We start from the raw sequence: 22,759 nt of genomic DNA, 5'->3' as shown, positions 1-22,759 counted from the left end.
TTGGCTTAGCTGGCACATGACATCACTCAGGTTTCCACGTGTCAGAGCACAGAAGAGGTGTCCAGGCCTGAGCTCCATCTCTTCAGAGGACATCTGCAGATGCACAAACTGGTAGAAATCTGCTCTCTTGAAGTTAAAACTTCTATACCCTCATCTGTTATTGAAGGAACACGGCACAATTGGCTAAATTAAATTTCCAAAGGGAACCTACAAGCTCAGGACAGACGAGAAGCCAGAATAGAGTGTTTACCACTGGAACCAGGAGAAGAGAGAAACTTTAGTTCCATGATGGTCTCTCTTCCAAATAAGGAGGAACTAAATAAACCTTTGTGACTTTGTAGACAGAATTATTTCAGGAATGCTACAAAGAACTGGAATCTATAAAAGATTCATTTGGTTGACCCTGCTGACAATCTGTGTCCTTCATTCTCCCATGTTCAATACTGAAGAGAAAAGGAGGACTTGGTGAACGCTAGAAAGATAAGATTCATTTCTGTGTTCGGAATGAAAACACACAAAGTGGTGTGCTGACTGACAATCATGACAGTCCCAGGCAGACCATGTGACAGGTCACAGAATATGTTCTGGATTTTAATGAACAGTTAAAATGGCCTAAAAGTTCATCAGCATGTCAAACAAATTGTACAAACCATGATATGCAGAAGAAATGATACAAACACAATGGGAATTTTCTTAGTTAGGGTTTCTATTGCTGCAATAAAACACCATGACCAAAAAGCAAGTTAGGGAGAAAAGCTTTTATTTGACTTCATTTTGTTCATCACTGAACAAAGTCAGGCCAGGAATTCCAATAGGACAGGAATCTGGAGGCAGGAGCTGATGCAGAGGTTATGGAGGGGTGCTGCTTACTGGCATGCTCAACCTGTTTTCTTATAGAACCCAAACTACCAGGCCAGGTCCCGCAAATGGGCTGGGCCTGCCCCCCATCAAGCATTAAGAAAATACTATAAAGGCTTGCCTACAGCCCAATCTAATGGAGGCATTTTCTCAATTGAGGATCCCACCTCTGATGAAACTAGCGTGTGTCAGACTGATATAAAACTAGCTAGGGTAAGTCTGAAACTTAAATACGTAGTTCCATAGCATAACATTTCTGCAAAGACTACTGAGGGGGCTGGGAACAGAGCTAGGGTGGCAGAGTGCTGCTCTAATATGCATGAGGCCCTGGGTTCCACGCACAGGACCATATAAAACTATCATGGTTGTGTAAGCCTATAATCCTAGAACTTCTGGCCACACCGTGATTTCAAGCTCATGGGATACAGGAAACCCCTTTTCAAAAGGGAAAAAGTGTATGAGTGGGGCACATTTGTCAAAGCTCACAGAATTATATGCTAAAGGTATTATATTTTACCTGTACATATTTTAAATTTTAAATGGTAAAAATTACCTGAATATGAAGAATGCACTTCCTTAATTTTACATTCAAGGTAACGTTTACCCTAGTCTACTAACATCATTAAGTAGGAGAAAGATGACAAGTTCAAAACTAACAGTTCGCTAGTTATTTTTTATATGAATTAATATAATAAAAACCTGAACATATCAAACCACTTTAAAACTTCTAAGCAGAAAATGGTTTAGAGACAGAGGTGAAGAGAATAGGTGGAACAATCTAACCAGTTTTCCCAAACGTTGCATAACAATGTTTCAACTCATAGGCAATAGCTAAGAGAAAGCCGCAGGAGCAAATGCCATCCTCAACAGACCAGAGTCGAAGTCCTTTGTTCAAATAAGAAAAATCATGGTCCATGCTGTAATCCCAGCACAGCAGGTGGGAGGTGGGGGCAAGTAGTTCAAGGCCAGCTGCATCTGCATATGGAGCCAACCTGGGCTACACTGGACCCATCTTAAACAAAACATATGCAAAAATGACTCAGAGGATAAAAAGTGTTTGCTGCCAAGCTGACCAGCTGAGTTCAATTCCTGGGAGAACATGGTATCAAGTTGTCTCCTTAGCCTCTAACATAGGCTGTGGTCCATTTGTACCTCCTCACCCAAATAATAAGTGTAAAAAAAGAAGTAAAAGGTTGCACTGAGTCCTTATGCCTACCTGGAAACAAAAGCAGTTGATATGATTTAAAGGGAATAAAATAATAATTCTTAAGTAAAAGAAAAATTCTATACAGGTTTAGAGACTGTTCTCTTATTGAATGACCTTCAGCTTCCCAAATTTAACCAGCTGAAATAAGCTGTGAGAATCATTCAATTTAACCATTAGAAATGAAGTTGTTGCCTTTTAGTGGTAAAAATCTGCATTTTATCATCAACAGGAAATATAATGCCCTCAGCTCAGTCTACATATAAGCTAAGATAGGCATATAAATTGTAGATGTTGCTTTATATAAAAAGGATGACAGCATACACCTAACACAGTAAGAAAATATATACACTAACTTGATCAGTTCCTGTCTTCAACCCCCATATTCTTTCTTCATTTTTTCTATTGTTGTTTTGTTTTTTGAGATATGAAACCCTGGCTGTCCTCTGTAGACCAGGCTGGCCTCGAACTCAGAGTCTGTCTCTGCCTCTCCAGTGCTGGGATTAGGGATGCCCAGTTTAACCCACATCTTTAATGAGGATGCAGTGTAGCCAAGAGAGTAGGGCTAAGAGTGCCTACTGAGGTCCTTCCCAAGACCTCTATTTTCTTGCCCTCTGCCCAAATCATCTCAAACCCTCTTCTTACACCTTTTCCTATCTGTCAGTACTCTTAACTTTTCAATAGAACACAATTATAACTTTTGGTTCAATTGGTTGGCATGCTTTTGTCCTACGATTCCACACAAAACAGCCGTCTCTTTGGAGATCCTCCACTCAGAGGTTCTCCAAACCTCCTGGTAGCCTCCGCATGAGGTTTGCCAGCCTTTCCCCACATCAAGACCCTGGAAATCCTTCATGTCCTTTGCCTGCACTGTGCCTCCCAGATCCACGCCTTTCACTTTCTTGTTCTACTTTCTGTTCTTTAAAAACCAAACAAATAAAAAAATCCCAAAAACCCACAACAACAAAACAAAACAAAAAAAAAAAACAAAAAACCTATTCATATTTCACAGAGAAAATGTCTTACCTTTCTGAAGTTAGGCAAATGAATACAGACTTGCTTTGCATTTCTATTTAGGAGAAAGACTATCCAGTCAGTAATAAATCCCTTTCATTATGCATCAGTACAGCAACATATTATACTTTTGATAGTGCTGAATGCTCTAGCTATGATGTAAAGAAAAGTTATTTTATTATAAAACAATTGTAAATTACTCTAAAATTAGGCAGGAGACATGGCAATTTGTTTTCTGTTTCAGAAGTATCAATTTGTAAGAAAAAAGTATTTACAGGCAGAGCATAACAAACTGGAAGAAACACCTTTCAATTATTTTCCAATTAAATATTCTGCCCAAACATGCAATTTCTTAGTGTAAATGCCTCATTTATCCAAATAAACCTTTAAACGGACGAGGCAACACTGAAAAGAAGCACAACACATCCAACTGGGAAACCCAAAAAGGCTTATACTTTCACAGGCCTTTTGCCTTTTTCTAAGGATCAAATAATGAACCTTGGGGGATGGTAAGTGAGGAGAGGAAGAGGCAGGGAGTGGAGCAGAGAAAAATGTAGAGCTCAATAAAAATCAATATAAAAATTATGAGAAAAAAGAACATTTATTTACCTATTTATTTATGAGACAGGGCATCATTATGTTGTCTTTTCTGGCCTGGAACTCTTGGCCAGGTTGACTTGAAAATTACAGAGGTCTGCCTGCCTCTGTCTCCCAGCATTAAGATTAAAGGTGTGCTCCAGAACTCTCAGCACAAATAACAAAGTTTTATGGTAATATCATAATTGTGACTTCAGAAGTTAGGCACGAAAGTGACCTAAGATGGCATATGGCACTTAGAATATGAAATAAAGTGTACCAACCAGAGGCTATAGCTGGGTTTCTATTGCAAGGGTGAATTAACTTACAGGTGTAAAATATTTTTCTTTTAAAGTTTCAGACAGATTTTTATTACTTCCAATGTCTCTTTTAGGTTAGAGGTAAGAATATATTATAGAATCAGAAAATGGCTTAAGAGATAATTAAAATGAAATGTGCAGAGAAAAGAATTTAAAGATGGCCTGATGAAGCACACATTTTCATTTCATGGGCAAATCAAGAACTCAGGGGCCAGGAAATTGATGTCATGCAAAACTCTGTCCTACTATAGTAAAGAACACAACTCCAGAAAAGGATTTTAAAAAATGTCAGCCAGCAGCCCACAACATAAAATTCAGAAAAATGTAAGGAAAATGTCGAATAGCTATTAGATGGGTCAAAAGCATTTTCCCTAAATATTTTCCTTATGTAGATTACTAACTGAATAGATGTATGATTAAAAATACTGAGGTCTCAACCATACATGAAATCACTGGTCCATAATGTTAACTAAAAGCATTTTTATCATGTTTAATTGGGTCTTTTCAAAGTTTGGTGTTTTCATAATTAATAAAAATTAGATAATTATACAATTTGGAAGAGAAAGTTCAAGTTTCCTCAGTAAGGAGACAAATGTAAACCATTGTGCTAGAAACTTATTAACTAAAACAAAAGGTAATATTTTGAATGACACAAAATGTATCTAATTAAAAATCCAATTATTTTACTCAGTAACTTTCCATAATAGAAAAATATGTTATTTTTTAAATCTAGCTTTTTACTTTGTGGTACTGTTTAAAAGCATCTAACAGTACTAATAACACCTATGTCCTCTTCTAGGAATTGATTGCATAGTTGAGAAAAAATGTATTTTAGCAATTAATCTTCTCGGTTGTTTGGTCAGGGTTTTCTCCTCTCCTGACACCAGTCTTGCCGCTCTGTGACTTCTAATGTATGTAGAAAAATTTAATTTCATCCAATCCTTTTTGTTAATTCTTGGTTTTATTTTCTAAGCAATTGGAATCCTTTTTAACCAATTATCAAAATACAAAAAACAAGTGGCTATTAAAAGATGAAAAATGATGAATGTTCTTACCATCAGATTATTCAAATTAAAACTATATTGAGATTCCATCTTACCTCAGTCTCTCATACACACACAGCACACACAGACACGTACACAATATCAAAACCAAAACCAAAACTAAATCACAACCTCAAAAGAAGCTGGCGAGGATGTGGAGGGAATCCTTGTATTTTGCTGACAGGAATGTAAATCCTTCCAAACATCATGGAAATCATTATGAAATTTCCTTAAAACAAAACAAAATGAAAAGCTACAGCACGCGTACGTCGATACCCGTCGTGTTTACTACAGCACTATATTCCCACAGCCTCAAAATGAACCAGCTCAGGTGCCAGGAATGCTCCTTGATTCTAAGGGATCTAAAGAGAGGGCTTCCTGGAGCAGGGTTAAGTAGCCCTCCTCCAAGGGAACAAAGGTTTAAAACAGACAGATATGGTTCAAAGCCAAAAGGTAAAATAAACCAACAAATAGCAAAGCTCACACATCAGCATGATGCCAGAGAAGAAAGGATAAAACATGGGGTGTGTATCCTGTGTGCGTGTGTGTGCGTGCACGCACACTCTGTGTGAATACACACATGGGTAGGTAGTGACAGAAGTTAGAAGAGGGAACCAGATCCCCTGGGGCCGCAGTTACAGGAAGTTGTGCACTGTCCCACATGGGTGCTGAAAACAGAACTTAGGTCCTCCGAAAGAGCAGTATGAGGCCCAGACCAGAGTCATTTCTCCAGCCTCCACGAAAGAATGTAATGAACCATCAAGAATGGCATTATGTTATTTGCAGGAAAACTGATCAACATTATTAAGCAAACTAAAACTAGCTTAGAAAACAGTTACCACAACCTTTTGCTACATACTCTTAGATTTTATACAGATACAAAATGCTATGTGCATAACCATCATTCACACACACACACACACACAGACACAGACACACACACACACACACACACACACACACACACACACACGGCACGAAAAAAAAACCTGCCCATTAAACTTATCACTTTGTACAACGGAATGCATGCCGACTGATATGAACTTGTGAAAAACAATAAAATGCCCAGTCTCCACTCTGAAAAGATCTTACAACACATACACAGGTGAAAGGGGAGCATAATCTGGTTAACAGATGTACTGACAGAGAAATCTTCCTGGCATAGATGTACAGATGACTGTTCTTTTCCTCTTTTCACCTACTTCCAGTAGATTCAATTAAAAAACAAAGTTTTTCTGTGTAAGGGAAAAAAGTGCATTCTTACAACTAACATTTAAGACTAATTCAGTTTTGCCCAGATAGACTCAACAATCAGTTAGGTCAGACAATGTCCCTCCAGCTCTCCGGAATAAATTTGTTTTTACCTTTTGAGACAAATATTTTTGATGTTCAATAGTCTGTAAAAGGATGTGGAAAACATCATGGGAAGCTGATGTGGAATTTGTTCTATGATTCAATCAAAGGGTTCTAAGCAGAGTGCTTCCCAGCACAGATTACAAACTAAGCAGCCCCTTTCAAAGGAACCTTCGTTTAACAAGATCATTATGGTTCTAAGTCAGAAAGGTACAAAATAAACAAAGCTCACACATCAGCCTAGTGTGAGAATTTAAAACTGTGTTCCTAGTAAGGCGGGTCACACTGTAAAAACACCTCAAAGTCATGCTCTGCAACAGATTAATAAGGCGTACCCACGATTCCATGCAGAAGTGGGAGCAGTTGATAAGAAGCTTATTTACAAAGCAATGAAACAACCCCACAGAGAAACATCTTCATGGTACTTATGATGTAGATCTTGGTGTACCGGGGGATTCAAAGCCTTCCTAAAGCAATATGCATGCTTACTCCTAGCCTCATTCGGTAGCTTTACAACATGAACACTATATTTACCATGTGGGAAAATGAATACTCCCACCAAAGAGTCATTTGTGAACAGTTCTCTGCATTGTTTGTGCATGACATCTTATTGAATTCTCTTGCCCCATCCATCCCTCATCAGTTACCCATTTATACTAGTTGTTTTCACTAATACAGATCCAGTTTGCCTTCCTATGCCCACTGACAAAGCTCTAGCTCCAGCCACTATTCACTTGTAAGGCCATCCTGAATAAACTGTGGTCATTAGTGTACAGTCTCGCAGGACTCTGCTCGAACCCCACTGTAATTCTATAAACAACTGTGTATGTCCATAAGAAATACATTTGTCTGATGTAATTCTCAATATCCAGCACTATGTTTAGCATTTAAAACGCTCTTACGAAATACATTATTCATTCAATGATCTACATGAGAAATGCACTAAAAATAACAAGTCCAAGATGGCATACATTCCATGTCAAGAGAGATATAAAGCAATGGAGGAAGTATTATGATTTGGAGTTTGGACTGGATAAGGAGCTTGAAATAGAAATACCACAAATGATAACAGCTATCACAGAGGACTTTCTGTGTGCTACGTAGACTGCTAAACAATTCAGTAACAAATAACACAGTATCAACCATTGCTCTCTGTTGGGCTCTTGTTCTGACAATTGTTCAGAATACTTTGCACGTATTAATTAATTCAATCATACCACAATCTAAAAAAGCAAGTGCCATCATTGCACCCATTTTACAGACAGGAAAGCTAAGAGAAACATTAGTAATTTCCTCAGGGTGACAAAGTAATAAGTAATGGAGTCCTGACATGAATTTCAATAATCTGACACTAGAGCCTATGCTGCTGCTAATGCTGATTCTATTCTAGAACACACTCTTGAAGCATCCGTTTACAAGCCTATTTAGAGTTACTAACCTGTAGTTAATTCTGAACTTACTGAGCTAGGATCAGTTTTTTTCCAAATAGATGTTCACTCCTTGAAATGCATTACTTGATAAATCAAATCTAAATAAGGCACTGTAAATAAACATGAAAGTGACTCGTTCCTATTAGCGGTTTAGAAGCTCATAAGGAGAGTACCAACTTGAAAAGTTACCTCTTTATCAACATATACACGGTTACAGCAACATGGTTAGGTAAGTGCTAAAGACGGACATGATCAGAGGGCAGGATGGACGCAAAGGGACATAAACAACAAGGGTTCTTTCTAATGAAGAAGATACAACATTCAAAAACGAAAGGTCTTCTGCCTGTGGTAAAGAGTGAATGCAATTGTCTCAGAGTTTCTGTTGTTGTTAAGGGACACCATGGCCATGGCAACTTCTATAACAGAAAACATTTAACTGGGGTAGCTTACATTTTCAGAAGTTCAGTCTATTATCATCATGGTGTGACATGGTTGCATGCAGGCCAACATGGTGCTAGAGAGGGCTGAGAGTCCTACATCTTGAGCATAGGATATCTCAAAGTTCGTCTCCACGGTCACACACTTCCTCAAGACAATACCACCCTCCATCATAAAAATAGGCCACAACTCCTGAACTCCCTTGGGGGGGCATTTTCTTTCAAACCACCACAGCAATCAAAGTCCTTAATCTGAGAAAATTAAACAGTAGGCCAGGGAAATAGACAGACCTGAGTGTGAGTGAAACTTCTATGTACTTTGCAGCAGTGCAAAAGAGAACACAGGTCTTTTTCCAGATGAGAAACCTCACTAACAGCTTATGCTCTCAGAACCTTCCAAACCCAATTCAGTATCAGGAATCCTATAACTTCCTCCTGAAAACACAACTTCCTGAAGAGCAGAGCCGCAAAGGCACCGGATCTCTATTTCAAGAATACCTGGATGTTTGCAGTTTCCAAAATTCTGTGTGACACAGTCTTTAGGGAATATGCTGAAAACATGCTAAATAAAGGCTTAAAATACAAGCAAGCAGAATGTCTATGTTAGTAAAATGACTTGCTTTGAAACGTTTACATAAGCGATAGCCACAGGACAAAATGAGTTCAATCTAGGCCTAAGTAGTTACCATGAGGAAGCAGAGAGTGGAGCCAGGGTGGCACAGAAATACTTCAAGTTCAATCACTGCACTGTGGACATGAGATACAGCAGACAATCCAGTCACACACCTCAGCCCGGGAACCAGGAGTGTTAGAATACCTTTACATTTATTGACTTATACCATATTGGGTCCATTTAAACAATCTGGGTTCATGAAACAAATTCACAGAGCAATATCCATGTGCTCAAAGAATGGAAGGACAGAAGACCATGAACCACTGACAACAGATTCTATATGTAGAAGTACTTCTCTCTGGAAAGAAATACTACTTGGTTCAGAAAAAAATACCCCTAGACCCTAGACCTTTGAACAAAGGAAAGGTTATGTCTTAGTTAACTGAAATGGGATGTCTGCTTCAGTCCTGGCTCTAGTTCCTAAGGTCCTTCCATTATAGACTGTAAGCCATAAGATGAACTGAAGCCTTTACTCCTTAAATTGTTTTGGGTCATGGCATTTATCACAGCAATAGAAAACAAACTTGGACAGAACTTGATACTATGGAGCTCATCCATGTGTACTCCTGAGTAAAGTCAAATTTAAACAAGAAATCAGAAGGAGCATGGAAAAGCTTATTATCATTCATTCATTCATTCATTCATTCATTCATCCATCCATCCATCCATTAATTCATCTGTACTGGTAGGAGACTTTTCTATAACACAATTTATGGCAGTAACATATTAAGGTTACTGAATACGTAGGAATCAACATGTCTTCTTCATAAGAGGCGACAAACAAGAGCCTTGTGTGATCTACTTCCAGGCACGTCACTTGATCCAGCATTTCTTCAGAGGTATTAAGCAGCAGAGCTGGGACACAGCCAATCAGTGGTCAAGATACTGTACCTTGCCTCCAATTTCCAGATTTCCTACCCTAACTGCTGTATTAACTTGATTTTTTTTCCAACAAAAGCCTGTAGATGATTGCTAGGCAAAGTGGGGTATGTCTATATCCCATCACTAAGGACAGAAGCAGGAGGATTCCATGATTCAAGTCAGCCTGGGCTATCAAATGAGACCCTGTCTCAAATATCCAAAAGCCTGAGACCAAACCCAGTGATATCAATCATCTCTAGACCCCAACCCTGACAAATCTCTGAGTGGACAAAATGCCAGTCCAAGAAAGGTAGATAGAATCAGACACTTTGCAGATGAAAGAGATATATTCACGTTAGAGCTTCATTTTAATCCATTTATTAACGAGATTAATAAAACAGATTCAAGAGAGTGAGGAGCAGACTTTTACAGGTCACTAGGAACGCTGAAGAAAATTTACTAATTTTTACTTTATGAAATATAGAGTAAAAACATTGAATTTGAAGCTATTTCTCTCACAGAGCAGAGTTTGGCTGTCTCTAAAAGGAGCACATGTCTTCAGGAATTATGTGGATTTCTACCAGCCCTCCACAAGCCATATTCTCTCTTTACAAAGGGGCAAAAAGGACCAGAAAAAAAATCAACAAAGAAAAACTCACAGAATCGTTATCACCGCAAAAGAATTTGTAAGGGCAGCATCCAGCATTCTATTGGAAGTACATGGAGTGATCTTCCTGCTCATTTCAAAGTCTTAAACAATTTCCCCGATAATACCCAAAACTAAATAAAAGCCAGAGCCCGTGTCCTAAATTTGGTGCCCTACATTGTACAAAGAACACAAAAGAAATACAACTCAGTCAAAAAAAATGTATGAAAACTCTCTAAGAAGTACTTAAACACGACCATCACCGACTGCCGTCGACGCTGAAATATGACCCTGTGAAAGTGCTCATAGGAACCACAAATGCTTTTGGATTTATGCAGAGGAGAGTATGCCCTTGCAATCCTAGAGAATTTACAAGGGCTAAAAAAAAAAAAAATAAATTAGCTACAAAAGACTTATGTGGCTCTCTATACCAATCCTCTCTTCTGCCACAAACCAACAGAACAATGCCCCCCACCATGATTATGAGGGCATATGACTAATTCAACCTTACTGCCACAATCGAGATGATCTTGATGACATCCAAATCTTTCTACAGAGATAGTAGGAGTGGGGTTCAAAAAAGAGAAATAGAAAGGAAGTGGAATTGGGAGAAAGGGGGACAAAAAGAAAAAAATGATCAAAAAAACACAAGAAAATACAGAAAAGCTGTGCACAACACTGCACGCGTATAATCCCACCTGTCTTGCTGAGGCAGGAAACTGGCAAGACCAGTCTGGGATACACAGTGAACTCCTGTTTCAAAAACAGAACAAAACAAATGTCTCAGACCATCTCTGCAGCCTGGGAGAGACTGTTAAGCTAGCAGTCCCCTTGCCATTATAGATGCCGAGCACTGCAGAATTGTGGGGCATGGTTTCATGTGGAGAGAATCCAAGTCAATTAGATGCAACACAGTTGAACTGTTTCAAGAAAGAAGAAAATAGAGAAAGCACTATCTTCTTCTAGGTTAGTAAGAAGTTGAGCTGTCAAAAGCACAGGTACAAGAAAGACAGGAGACTAACAATGCTCTACTGCTATAGCTTCTGACCAAGGGAGCACAACATGCTCGCCCTAGAGAATACGGACTAGAGAGTGAGCTAACTCTTTTTCTGTTTGACCAGGACAGCAAATATAGAGCCCAGTAGCATGGCTAGTATGGAAATATAGTCTCACTCCAGGCCACTCCTCTAGGTCAGGGAAACCCCACTAAGAAGCACAGGTCTTGACCTTGGGCAATCTGTACAGTAATTTAGAACCTAGCTGGCTGGCCCCAAAGACAATTAGGGCATGCTGTGGGATTAAGGCAGAGGAAGGGAGGAAAGAGATCTTAAAAATAAAGTTCAAAGAAAAAGCACTTGTATCATTGTCAAGTGCTTATAAAGAATAGAAGGGCAGCTGAATGGAATTCTAGAATTCGAAGAGAGGAAGAAGGGGCCAAAAGATACACTAGGGGAACTGCAGTGGGCGTGACTTAACAGAGTCCTGATAAGGTTTACTCCTTGACTGGACTTATCAAGAAACTTCTCTCCCTCCAACTCTTTCAACATTAAGAAGTAGTTTTTGTTTTTATATTTCCTTGCTTGTGCGTGCCACTGTGTGGCGTGCCACTGTGTGAGCGTGCCATCAGAGAACATCTGACAGGAGGCAGTTCTCTACCTACCATGTGGACTCAGGAGATCAGGTCAGGTCATTAGGTTTGGTGGGAAGTGTCCTGCAGAGCTATCTTGCTGGCCATCTTTTTAATATTTTTCAGCAAAAAAGAATAAATATTTACTTCTTATTCTTCCATCAAGATTCAGCTCCATGTGGAACTGGGGAAAGTTAACGCTTACTAAGTGCCACAAGTCTATTACAGAACAGAAGACAGTTTGTGATATCTCAGGAGAACAAAAGCAGTGCTGCACCAGAAAATCAGAAAAGGGAGGAAGAGCCTCAGAGGACTTCTAACTTTCCAATTCAAGACCTACTGGTTCACTCTGAAAGTCGTCTTTCTATGGTTCAATTCACTTCAGGAGTAATGAGCCCACGATCTGATTTTCTCAAATCTTGTCCCCTGCGAAGCTACCCTTTGTACCACTCATTAATACTGTGTCTTCAACAGAATTGGCCGGGGTGGGGGGGCGGTGTTTCTAAAACAGTATGAAAACTTGATGTGGGAGGGTCTTCTGTTTGAGTTGATTTCATTGGTTAATGAAAAAAACTGCCTGGCCCATTTGATTGGCTAGCCCTTAGGTGGGCGGAGTAGACAGAACAGAATGCTGAGAAGGGAAGTTAATAAATCGCCATGCCTCTGCTGTGCCTCTCCTCAGGGAGAAAGACTCAATGAAGCTCCAGCCCAAGATGGACATACGCTAGAATCTTTCCAGTAAGGCACCACTTTGTGGTGCTACACAGATTATTAGATATGGGTTAATCAAGATGTGAGTAAGAGGCTGGAACTAATGGGCCAGGCAGTGTTTAAATGAATGCAGTTAGTGTGTTGTTATTTCGGGGCACAAGCTAGCCAGGCGGCTGGGAGCCAGTCGGGAATGCAGCCCGCAGCTCAAAACTACAAAAACTGGGCAAGAAATAGACATAAGTTGATAAATGTCCAACAGTGCCCAGCAGTTCAACGAGTGAATATTTGTGAAATTAACAGTTTTCATCATAACATTAGAAGATCCCCCATTCTGGCAGTACAACACACCTTGCAGTTTACAGAAACATGACCAGAAAGGCAAATACTCCAACTTCTTGTGATCACCAAATAACTAACAGATCAACCAATAATCAAACACAATCATTAAAACTCCTCACGCACGAGAGTAGAAAGACCAGAGATGACAGGAGAGGTGACGAGACTGGAGAGGGCACGGCTCTGACCTCTCTTTGTGTCACCAGTCAACAACAGTCCACCATTAAAATGCCTCAAGCATCAGAACAAAGAGACTAGAGATGAAGGGAGAAACTCTCAAATACACACTGACTCATTCTAACTCCTTAAGCACAAACGGGAGAGGAAGCGATGTGTACTCACAGTGCTGGCTGCCCTCGAGGGGTGGGAAACTTGTGCTCTCTCACTTTGGAATTATAACTGATTTGTTTCATCTACCAGAACAACAGTTGCCATGCACCAGCCCTATTTTATTACCTGTTTCACACTCTGTATCTACAGGAGACAGTATTTATGGCAGAAAATGCTGTAGCAAAACCAACAATATTGATACGTAAAGTTAACATTTCTACACTAGCAAGGAAAGGAGAAGAGGCAGGATCAGGAAACAACTATACTTACTGATAACGAAAGTGTGGATGTGTGATTGGAACAGTTTTCATAGAACAAAAAGAGATGCAGAACCAGGCCAGTCAAATTTGTACCTGAATTCACATTAGGGATATTATGCCCTGAAATGAAACCAGACTTTAAGAAGGTAAACAGCTGGTGCTTATAATAGCCTACTTTCTATACCTGGAAAAATGAGAAAATATAGAAACTTGTCACTTCTTGTTTATGAGACGGTGTCTCACTGCATAGCACTGGTTGGCCTGGGTCTCAACGTAGACCAAGCTGGCTGAATTTATTGAGCAGTCCTCATGACTCTGCCAGTTCATTAATCAATATTTTAGGACCTAAGTTACTGGCCTGGCAGTGAGGACTCTTCCTTAGAGGTCACTCTGAAAATTAGTGTAAAAGATACAGATGAGCCAATTTTTAAATAAGGCATAGACAGACAGAGGTCTATTGAATTGGTATTACACAGGTGAATTGTGTGTCTTACAAAAACTCAACCTAATGCTAAAGAGAATCTACCATTCATAAACCTAGAATACCCCAGGCCAGTGTCTCATTTTCTAAGAGTTCATTCATTTCTCACTCTCATGCCAAGGTTCTTATTTCCTACCACATACAGTCAGCCAAGAAGATACTGCTTTTGCTAAGTCTCCATATCATAAAACATTAGAATCAATGCATCTTCATCCCTGGCCTTGTAAAATTAAAACTCCAAGAGAAGATATATGAAGAATGGACACAAACTTAACTTCTAAAGTGAGACACAGTTAACTCTGGGACAAAAACCACAGGCTATTTGTCTCACAATCATGACAGGACGTCTTCTGCAGACTACATTTCTTGAGTGTCTTTAGGACACAAAGTATATACTTATTCCTATTTTTTTTTCCTCTCCAAGGATATGTATTGATGTGGGAGAATGGAGGGCAGCATTATGCATAAATAACAGTTTGCAGTAAATTATTTTGGCAGCATAGTGGATATACTGTCAGCTCAACAAAACCTTCCATTTATCATGACCTAAAACTAAGTGATAGTCAATCTGGGCAGTACGGGGACACAGCTGAAAATTTAAGAAATTAAGAAACTTTTATGAAGCTATTATGTAAGTGTACATTACACAGCCATTACTACAGGGGTCTATTTTCCATCAGCAGCACACTGCTTACCCATGACCCTACATGCCTACCTGTCCCCCAGACAGAAAAATTGCTGGCATGCTCTAGGGAGCAGAAAACCAATACATCTCACTTAAATAGCACAAGGGCACCCAACCCATACTCATACTTAATACTGTGATGAAGGGACAGGGAGGTGAGAAAGGGGAAAAGACAAACCTCCTCTATTACACAGGCCACCAAAAATTGCAGTCGTAGCTGAATAATCTGTGATTCAAGCAGACAAGGTCATATCTGACATCTATTTAAATTGAATAGCTTTTCACTTCCAGTCTTCCACCTGCTCAAGCTTTCCTCTTTTATTTATGTGGTCACCGAGGGACATTTAACTGGCATTTATTTTTAAATAACTTAAGAGCAAACCATTTCTTCCAATATACAGACAAAAAATAAAAATAGATCCATAAAAAAGCCACAGTTTAAGGGTGAGTCGGTGGGTTAGGAATAATAATGTAAATAATGAAAATTAAAAATTGAAGGGAAGTTTGCACAAGTACCATTGATAGCAACAATCACAACTAAAGGGCTAAGAAACACCAGAAAGCATCATGATCAGAGACATCATGGAAGAGAGAAGGTCAGCACTGAAGATTTCCTGATGCTGTCCTTTGAGGGCCTAGGACAGTACTACCACTAACTTTACCCCACTAACTTTCCTTGGGATTTCACTGCCAGAGCAAAGTCTGCACTGGAATGTAAACTCGGGCTACCTATCCTCAAGCTGTTTGTTTATTTGGGGGAGGTGCAGATCATACTAGTGTGATTTACTAATTTGTTTAAAACATGTTTTTAGTTTTAAACGACATAGTTTCCCAAGGTTTAATTCAGCTCTGGAAAGGTCCTGAGTGTCAGTTTTACACAAACATTTCCACAGGCAGATGGTTCTCATGCAGAGGAGCTTCCACTGTGCTTTACAAAGTGAGTATTATAACATGCTTTTCTCTGCAGCTGAACAGTCCCCAAATTGCCTTATGATACCAACCTCTCCAGCTATTAAGAAAAATATTGTTGAGAGTACCACAGAACATACCTGTAGAAACTAATAACATATATACAAGAATAACTCGCAGGCCAGACCCCAGACAAAACAGGCTGAATAGCAGAGTACTGGATGCATCGCCCCTGGAAACAATGAACCTTAGCACACGCATCCACACACTAGCTAATGGCTGGAAGGTCATTAGCAGGTAGTTTCTTGACGTCTCAGGATTCTAACACACACACACACACACACACACACACACACACACACACACACACACACACAGGTTATCATTGTATCTCACCTACTAGAAGAGACCATAACTTAGAGACTACTCCTAGCTCACATGATGTAGACAACCCTGTTTAATCTGCTACCTAAGCTAACTGCCTATGTTGAAAGAAAAGCTCACTGGAGTCCCATTGCTTCTAATAGGTATGAGGACACCCACACAACAAAGATTTGGCCAGACATATTTACAATAAGCCACCAATACAAAAGGCTGTAGCCAGGCATGTAAACATGGCATAAGGAGAGGACTTTACACTCAAGTTCTCTCTGGGACTAGGCTAAGCGCTAGAGGAGTTTGTTTGTACTGGTATTGTCATCTTGAGGCCCAACTTACGTGCCTTGCATGTCTATGCTCTGATTCACTGGCTCTTTCTCCTTCAGTTCCAGGTGCAATGTGGTCCCTCTCACCTGATGGCACATACCAATCCCCCGTTTAGTCACTATTGAGTACAGGAGTTTGAAAGGACAGTGTGCATCCTGGGTGGCTTCCCTGGTCACCAGAGTGAAATCAACACTGGCATCATCCAGCACCCCTCAGCGGCTCTCACTTCTCTTTCCCACTTGAATGTAGGTTGTCTCTCTCTGCCTCTCACACATCACTGTTAGATTCACAATGCCTACAGCAGTTTCCACGCGTAGTAGGCACTCACTAAGTATCTGTAGGAAAAGCCCTCTTAACAAGCAGGGCACTGCTCAGTCAGAAGAGATCTTAAAACAGGCATGGGTAAGTCTTCACGGCAAAACACTGCTAGGAATATAGCCTGCTGGGGTTCAGAAGTGTTCTTCACCGACTCTGTATTTCTGTATTTATTATCTCTTAGCACAGTCACATGGTCCCCTGTTCTGTCCACCTGACAGGCAAGTAGTGAAAAAAACCTCATTAAGAAGTCACAAGTAATTCTTATACTTTCTCTCATAACCTACACTTGACCTTTTATCATGAAGAATTCTCATTCACAGAATACGTTATAAAAAGGAGCTAATTTTACTTCAATATGACAGGGAAGTATAAAGTATCGTCTAAACGCACAACAGTTAAAGACTACAAGCAACATAGAGACAGCTCAGGTGAATAAATAGAATGGAGGTTTAAAATTATCCTTTTCCATAATGTAAACCAGAATTGGTATACAAACACGAGTGGGGGTGGGGATCACATTTAGGGCTTGAAAAGCAGAGCTACAGAAAGCACATAAGTGGAGTCCTTCAGTGAATAAGAAGCACACAGGCTCTTGGAGGCTCTGAGGCCGCAGCTGGATTCAAGGGCACAACTCACCCCAGAAATGTCAGCAACTCGGTGGATGGGCACTTCCTTCTTGCTGTGCAATCCTTTGCCATTCTTAATAGCTCTGTAAGGGAAGAAGAGAAAAATCCATTAGGATAAAAACCACACCAGAAAGAGTCAGGGGTATGGGAGGGGGAAAGGAACAGGGACTGTTGACATACGATGTGCCACTATACAAACCCGGTATACACTGCTGAGCAGCCAGCCTGGGAGGAGCAGTCACTGACAGAGACAGTGGAAGCTGCTCTTCTCACCAGCCCAGTTACCAGAACTTGGCTGCCAGTTTTAGCTAGCAATGCCTGGTAATCAGAGAGCTCCCTTACTTGTTCCCAAATTAAAGGCATTGTTCTGGGCACAAAGAAACAATCAGTAGGAAGTGCACACTCTTAAGAAGCACAAGTAATAATGTTTCAGTGCTTAATCACATGAAACATTTTAAATGTAAAATATGTAGCTAGTGTCCCAATTCTAATGGAAATAAGTTCCTCTAGGTAAAAAAGATAAGTTGCCTGGAATGAAGCAATACTGTACAGAAAAGGCAAAAATTAGCGAGGACTATATAACTGATATTAAGCATCATTCTAATTAGTTGTGGGTGGTAACAGCAGATTTCACAAATCTGACCATGGGTGGTTGGTACCCACCTTCCACCTCTTAACTACCCAGCACTTCTAGACATGGTTACTGGTGAACACAGAAAGTCACAATGTAAAGATGGTTGGTTAAGTCATTAGGCCCTTACACTACTAGAGAAGGCCCATGTGTGTACTGTTAGCTACAGACCTAAGTATAGTAAAGGTTCTGGGATCCCTACTCTAGCCTTAGTAGGGTTTCTAGGTTCTAAAGCAAGCATGGAGAAAGTTGCTAGAGCAGGATCAGCACTGTGTATGTACACTTGGTTACACTTCCTCCTCGGGTCTGCACATAAACGGTACCAATGCTTCTCTAAAGAGGTTATTCTCGGGGTCACACCTCGTTAACCTAACCTCAACAAACCAAATCAGGGAGGCACTGCTCAGCAACACCTAGAATGGCCACACTTCTTACCTGTAGCTGGTGCTTTGACAATTCAGTAAGCCATACCAGGTAATCTGTCACTCACTCAACTGACTTGAAATGTTTCTCAAAAAGAACAGAATGAAGCTTTCCATTTTTGTGTGTGGATGCTTCCAACAGTGAACAGTTTCTGAGGGAGATTCTTAAGTGGTATAGCTTCTTGTAAGTGAATAGTACAGGACCCATGAGTGGCATAGCTTCCTGTGAGTGAGTGGAACAGCTACCTGTAAGCATGTTGGTAGGAATAGCGCCGGTGAGAGGAATAGCTTCTTGTAAGTGAGTGGTACAGCTTCCTGTAAATGAGCTGGTAAAGTATCTCTAAGTTTGCATAGGGGGAATTAATGGTGGTATAGATGTTTTTGCCATGGTTCCTGTAAATAACCTCAATAAGCTCACGGGTTCATCAAGACAGACTTATGTAACATTCTATGATTTGTGGCTACCTCCCTCTCTGGGGTGAATACATACCTTTTTTTTTTTTTTTTTTTTTTTTTGGTTTTTCGAGACAGGGTTTCTCTGTGGCTTTGGAGCCTGTCCTGGAACTAGCTCTTGTAGACCAGGCTGGTCTCAAACTCACAGAGATCCACCTGCCTCTGCCTCCCGAGTGCTGGGATTAAAGGCGTGCGCCACCACCGCCCGGCAATACATACCTATTTTAAAAAATTATGCTTATGTATTTAACATGTTTGTGTGAGCATGCGTATGTATACCTTCAGAGGTTAAAGGGCAACTTGGGGAATAGGTTTTTCACCCACCAAGTGGATCCAGGGAATAGAACCCAGGTTGGCCATCATGTTACAGAAGGGAATGGGATCTTCCTCCAGGAGATATGTTTTTTCTCCTTCCATGAAACTTAGTGCAGTCAAGCAGGTCAAGGACCTGGTTGGGGAACCACCCCAAAGAGAGGCAAGTTCACCTTAAGATGCAGTACTTTTTCTTTCTAGTATTCCCATGTCCTAGTGCAGTCCCTAGGAGCTGCCAAGGGGGTTGGCAGGGTTTATCTGCCCTACTGAGTCCTGACTCAGAAGGACTTAACTATTTCTTTTTCTTTTCTTCTTCTTTTGGATGCTGGCCAGAGCCTACATATGCTTTGGAATTCCTCATACTTTGGGCTTTTTTATTCTTTTTGTAAAGCTCCAATCCCTGCCACTGGGCAGACCTCTTGGGCTTATCTTTTCCACGCACCTCCTCTGGGCAGCCAAAAAATTAGTTTTCCTATTAGGCGTGTGCTTTCTTTTAAACCTTAGTAAATTCTTGTACTTCTGTTTCAGTATCTTTTTAATTTTTTTCATTAAAGAGACTAAGAACCCGATAGCGGGTACCTGACTTCCTCTATATTATATGGTAGGTCAGTTGGAACAACCCAAAATTTCTCTTAATACTTCTTTCCTTCATTTAAATCTTTTAGTCAGTGAAGAAAACAAACCTGTTGCTACAGACCTAGAAAGAATCAATTCACTCGGCTACTTAGATCCCAAACAAAGGCAACCCATTCATGTGTACATACATATAAATAGACATAAAAATCAATAAAAAACTCAACATAGTGTAGAGAACCCTGATGGCTCTTTGGCCTGGAGAGGGAGGAAGTGGGGGTATGGGTGGAGGGGAGGGGAGGGAAGGAGATGGCAATTTTTAATAAAAAATAAATAAACTGGAAAAAAATCAATAAAAAATAAGAATGGTCATTTATCAGTAATCAGTCTCAAAAACAAATACCACAGCTAAGTAAGATGTTCTAACATTTGGGAGAGGGCAGCAGGAGATTAGGAGACCAAAGCCATCCTTGGCTATGCAGTAAGTTTGAGGCCAGTCTAGGTCACATGAAACTATGCTACAAATAACAAGAGCAAACAAAAACATCCTGTTTTAAAAAAAATAAAAAAGCTGCTACATCAGTAATTCTAAAGCTAAAGCTGAGTTTGGAGGTCAGGTAGTTTCTTTTTTTTTAGAGATTTATTTATTAATTATGTATATAGTATTCTGTCTACATGTCTGCTGTGGGGCAGAAGAGGGCACCAGATCTCATTACAGATGGTTGTGAGCCACCATGTGGTTACTGGGAGTTGAAGTCAGGACCTCTCGAAGAGCAGTCAGTGCTCTTAACCTCTGAGCCATCTCTCCAGCCCGGTCAGATAGGTTCTATGAACTCTGAAATGGCGGTGAAATTATATACACAAATACTGTGTGTGCATATGCACACATGTAAGTTTAGTATGGAGCTGTAACTGGCAAAAAACAAATCTGCATTACTTCCTGTTCTAGTTTTCCTTCCTACAGCTAAACTTCAGGCCCTTTGAGGGCTAGTTAGGATAATGTCCTTAATGTTTGTTATAGAACTTAACACAGATTTGTATTTTCATTATTACAAAAACACAAGGCCATATAGTTCAGTTAAAGTGTGCCTAGTAAACCTGAACAAGTAAATAGGTGGTTTTTGTTTGTTTGTTTGTTTGTTTCTTTGTGTACCCTTGCTGTCCTGGCTTTTGCTCTCTAGACTAGGCTGGCCATGAACTCAGAGACCCGCCTGCGTCTACCTCCCAAGTGCTGGGATTAAAGTCATGTACAACCACAGCCTGGCAATAAATGTTTTTGTAGAATGTTGAAAATTCTTCAAATTACAGACATGGATCATGCCAAAGTTACTGAAGGGCAACTATTTGAGGACTGCTGGCTGCTGTGGATGTGGTGTCATGATTCATGCTCCAGGCAGAACACAGAACCCCATCTCCTCACATGCGCCCCCTCCCAGAACTCTGACCACTGTAAACAATGAACGGAATGACCCGATTTTTTTTTTTTTTTTTTGTTTTTCGAGACAGGGTCGATTTTAATGATAAATGACTCAGAAGAAGTAAAAATAATCTCACCAAAGAGGTTACAAATTAGAACAAAGAGTGTTAACCCTCCTACACCTCTCACGGTGTTGAGCCACACTGATACAGCATTTCAGCATGAACTAAACAAAGATTCTTGAAACATAGTCACAAAAACCCATTTGGCCTTGGTAGCCAAGGAAGCAATAGGATTCTGCGATTCAGAAATGAGGCATACAGCAGGCACAGGTGCAGAATGACAGGTGTGTTTGTGTGTACGGGGGGGCACACCTCTAAGATTATGCAGCTGCATTTTCGACAAAATGAGCATTACTGATAAGAAAGACAGAAAAGATGGAGAGCACACAAACTGGAAATGAGGAAATTGAGTCCTACGGTCTAGGGAGGCGGGTGGACTAATGAGTCAGTAGATATTATGACTCTGGGTCACAGGAGAGAAATGAAGGCGCATGCTGCTGTGTGAGGCATGACAGCCAGACTGCAGAGAGGAAAGAGGGAAAGGAAGGATTATGAGCTCATGCAGAGGGATGGTCACAGTTGCTAAAGATATGCAAATGCTACTGGTCTCAGATTAGGACCAAAGGAGTATTAGTGCTAGGTAGAAATACGTGGTCATCAAGGAATCACAAAGGCTCAGAAAGCAGATTACTGCCTGAGTGACACTGCTTTATAGTTTTTGCTGTCCTGATTACAAAATCCATCAAAAAAAGGGAAACAACACATAATTCTATTCTAATGTCTTCTGAGAGATAAAACACACATATCTCCCATTTATATTTAAAAAAAATGGTACCACTGTGGATAAGTTTTGTGGGCACATAGGTTTTTTTATTTCCATAACAAATGGGTAAATGAACACTTCTCCAAGTCACTGATTTCTTCATTTTTAATGGTTCTACAATAAATCCATCTCATGGATCCATGATTCAGAATTAAACAATCCTCTATTGTTAGATATTTTTATGAATAGATTACTTGCATTATTATAAATAATGCCACAAGGAATAACTTTTAAGTAAACTGGTGGACAGTTTGTGAATTATATCCTAATATAAATTCAGAGGCATAAAACCACTGCTATGTCATAGAGTGAGGAAGAAGTGATTTATCTTTTGCACCTCCCTTTCCCAAAGGAAAGCGGACAGAACACACTAGCTTCTGTGAACACTAATGGTGGATGCTCTTAGATTAGAGTGACTTTTACATGCAGTTCACTCCTTAAATGTATCTTTGCTTTAGAAAACTATTTACTTATTCATCTAAATAACCTACACATTGTGATTTTCTTGCATTCATCACAATAAACTTGATAAAGTATATTGTTTAACAGACAAAAGGCAGTTATAGAAGTTTTATATTACTTCTGAAAAAAATCACATCTACTTATTTATTATGCAGGGGGATTGAAAGCCAGTTCTGTTCCCTCTTTCTACCACGTAAGTCC

At 40.0% G+C, this 22,759-nt stretch overlaps 1 protein-coding gene across 1 annotated transcript in view; it reads right to left on the bottom strand.

Annotated features, from left to right (window-relative positions):
• The window catches only part of Snd1 (staphylococcal nuclease and tudor domain containing 1), a 401,581-nt gene that overhangs the window by 148,898 nt on the left and 229,924 nt on the right, over positions 1 to 22,759 (bottom strand). The window contains exon 14 of the mRNA XM_038320023.2: positions 17,414 to 17,486. Coding sequence (XP_038175951.1) covers positions 17,414 to 17,486 — 73 coding nt within the window. The remainder of the gene's footprint in view (positions 1 to 17,413; positions 17,487 to 22,759) is intronic.

Source organism: Arvicola amphibius, chromosome 2, assembly GCF_903992535.2.
Source record: "Arvicola amphibius chromosome 2, mArvAmp1.2, whole genome shotgun sequence".
Taxonomy (NCBI): Eukaryota; Metazoa; Chordata; class Mammalia; order Rodentia; family Cricetidae; genus Arvicola; species Arvicola amphibius.
The sequence above is the reverse complement of the archived record's forward strand: the minus strand, read 5'-3'. Positions and strand labels throughout refer to the sequence as shown.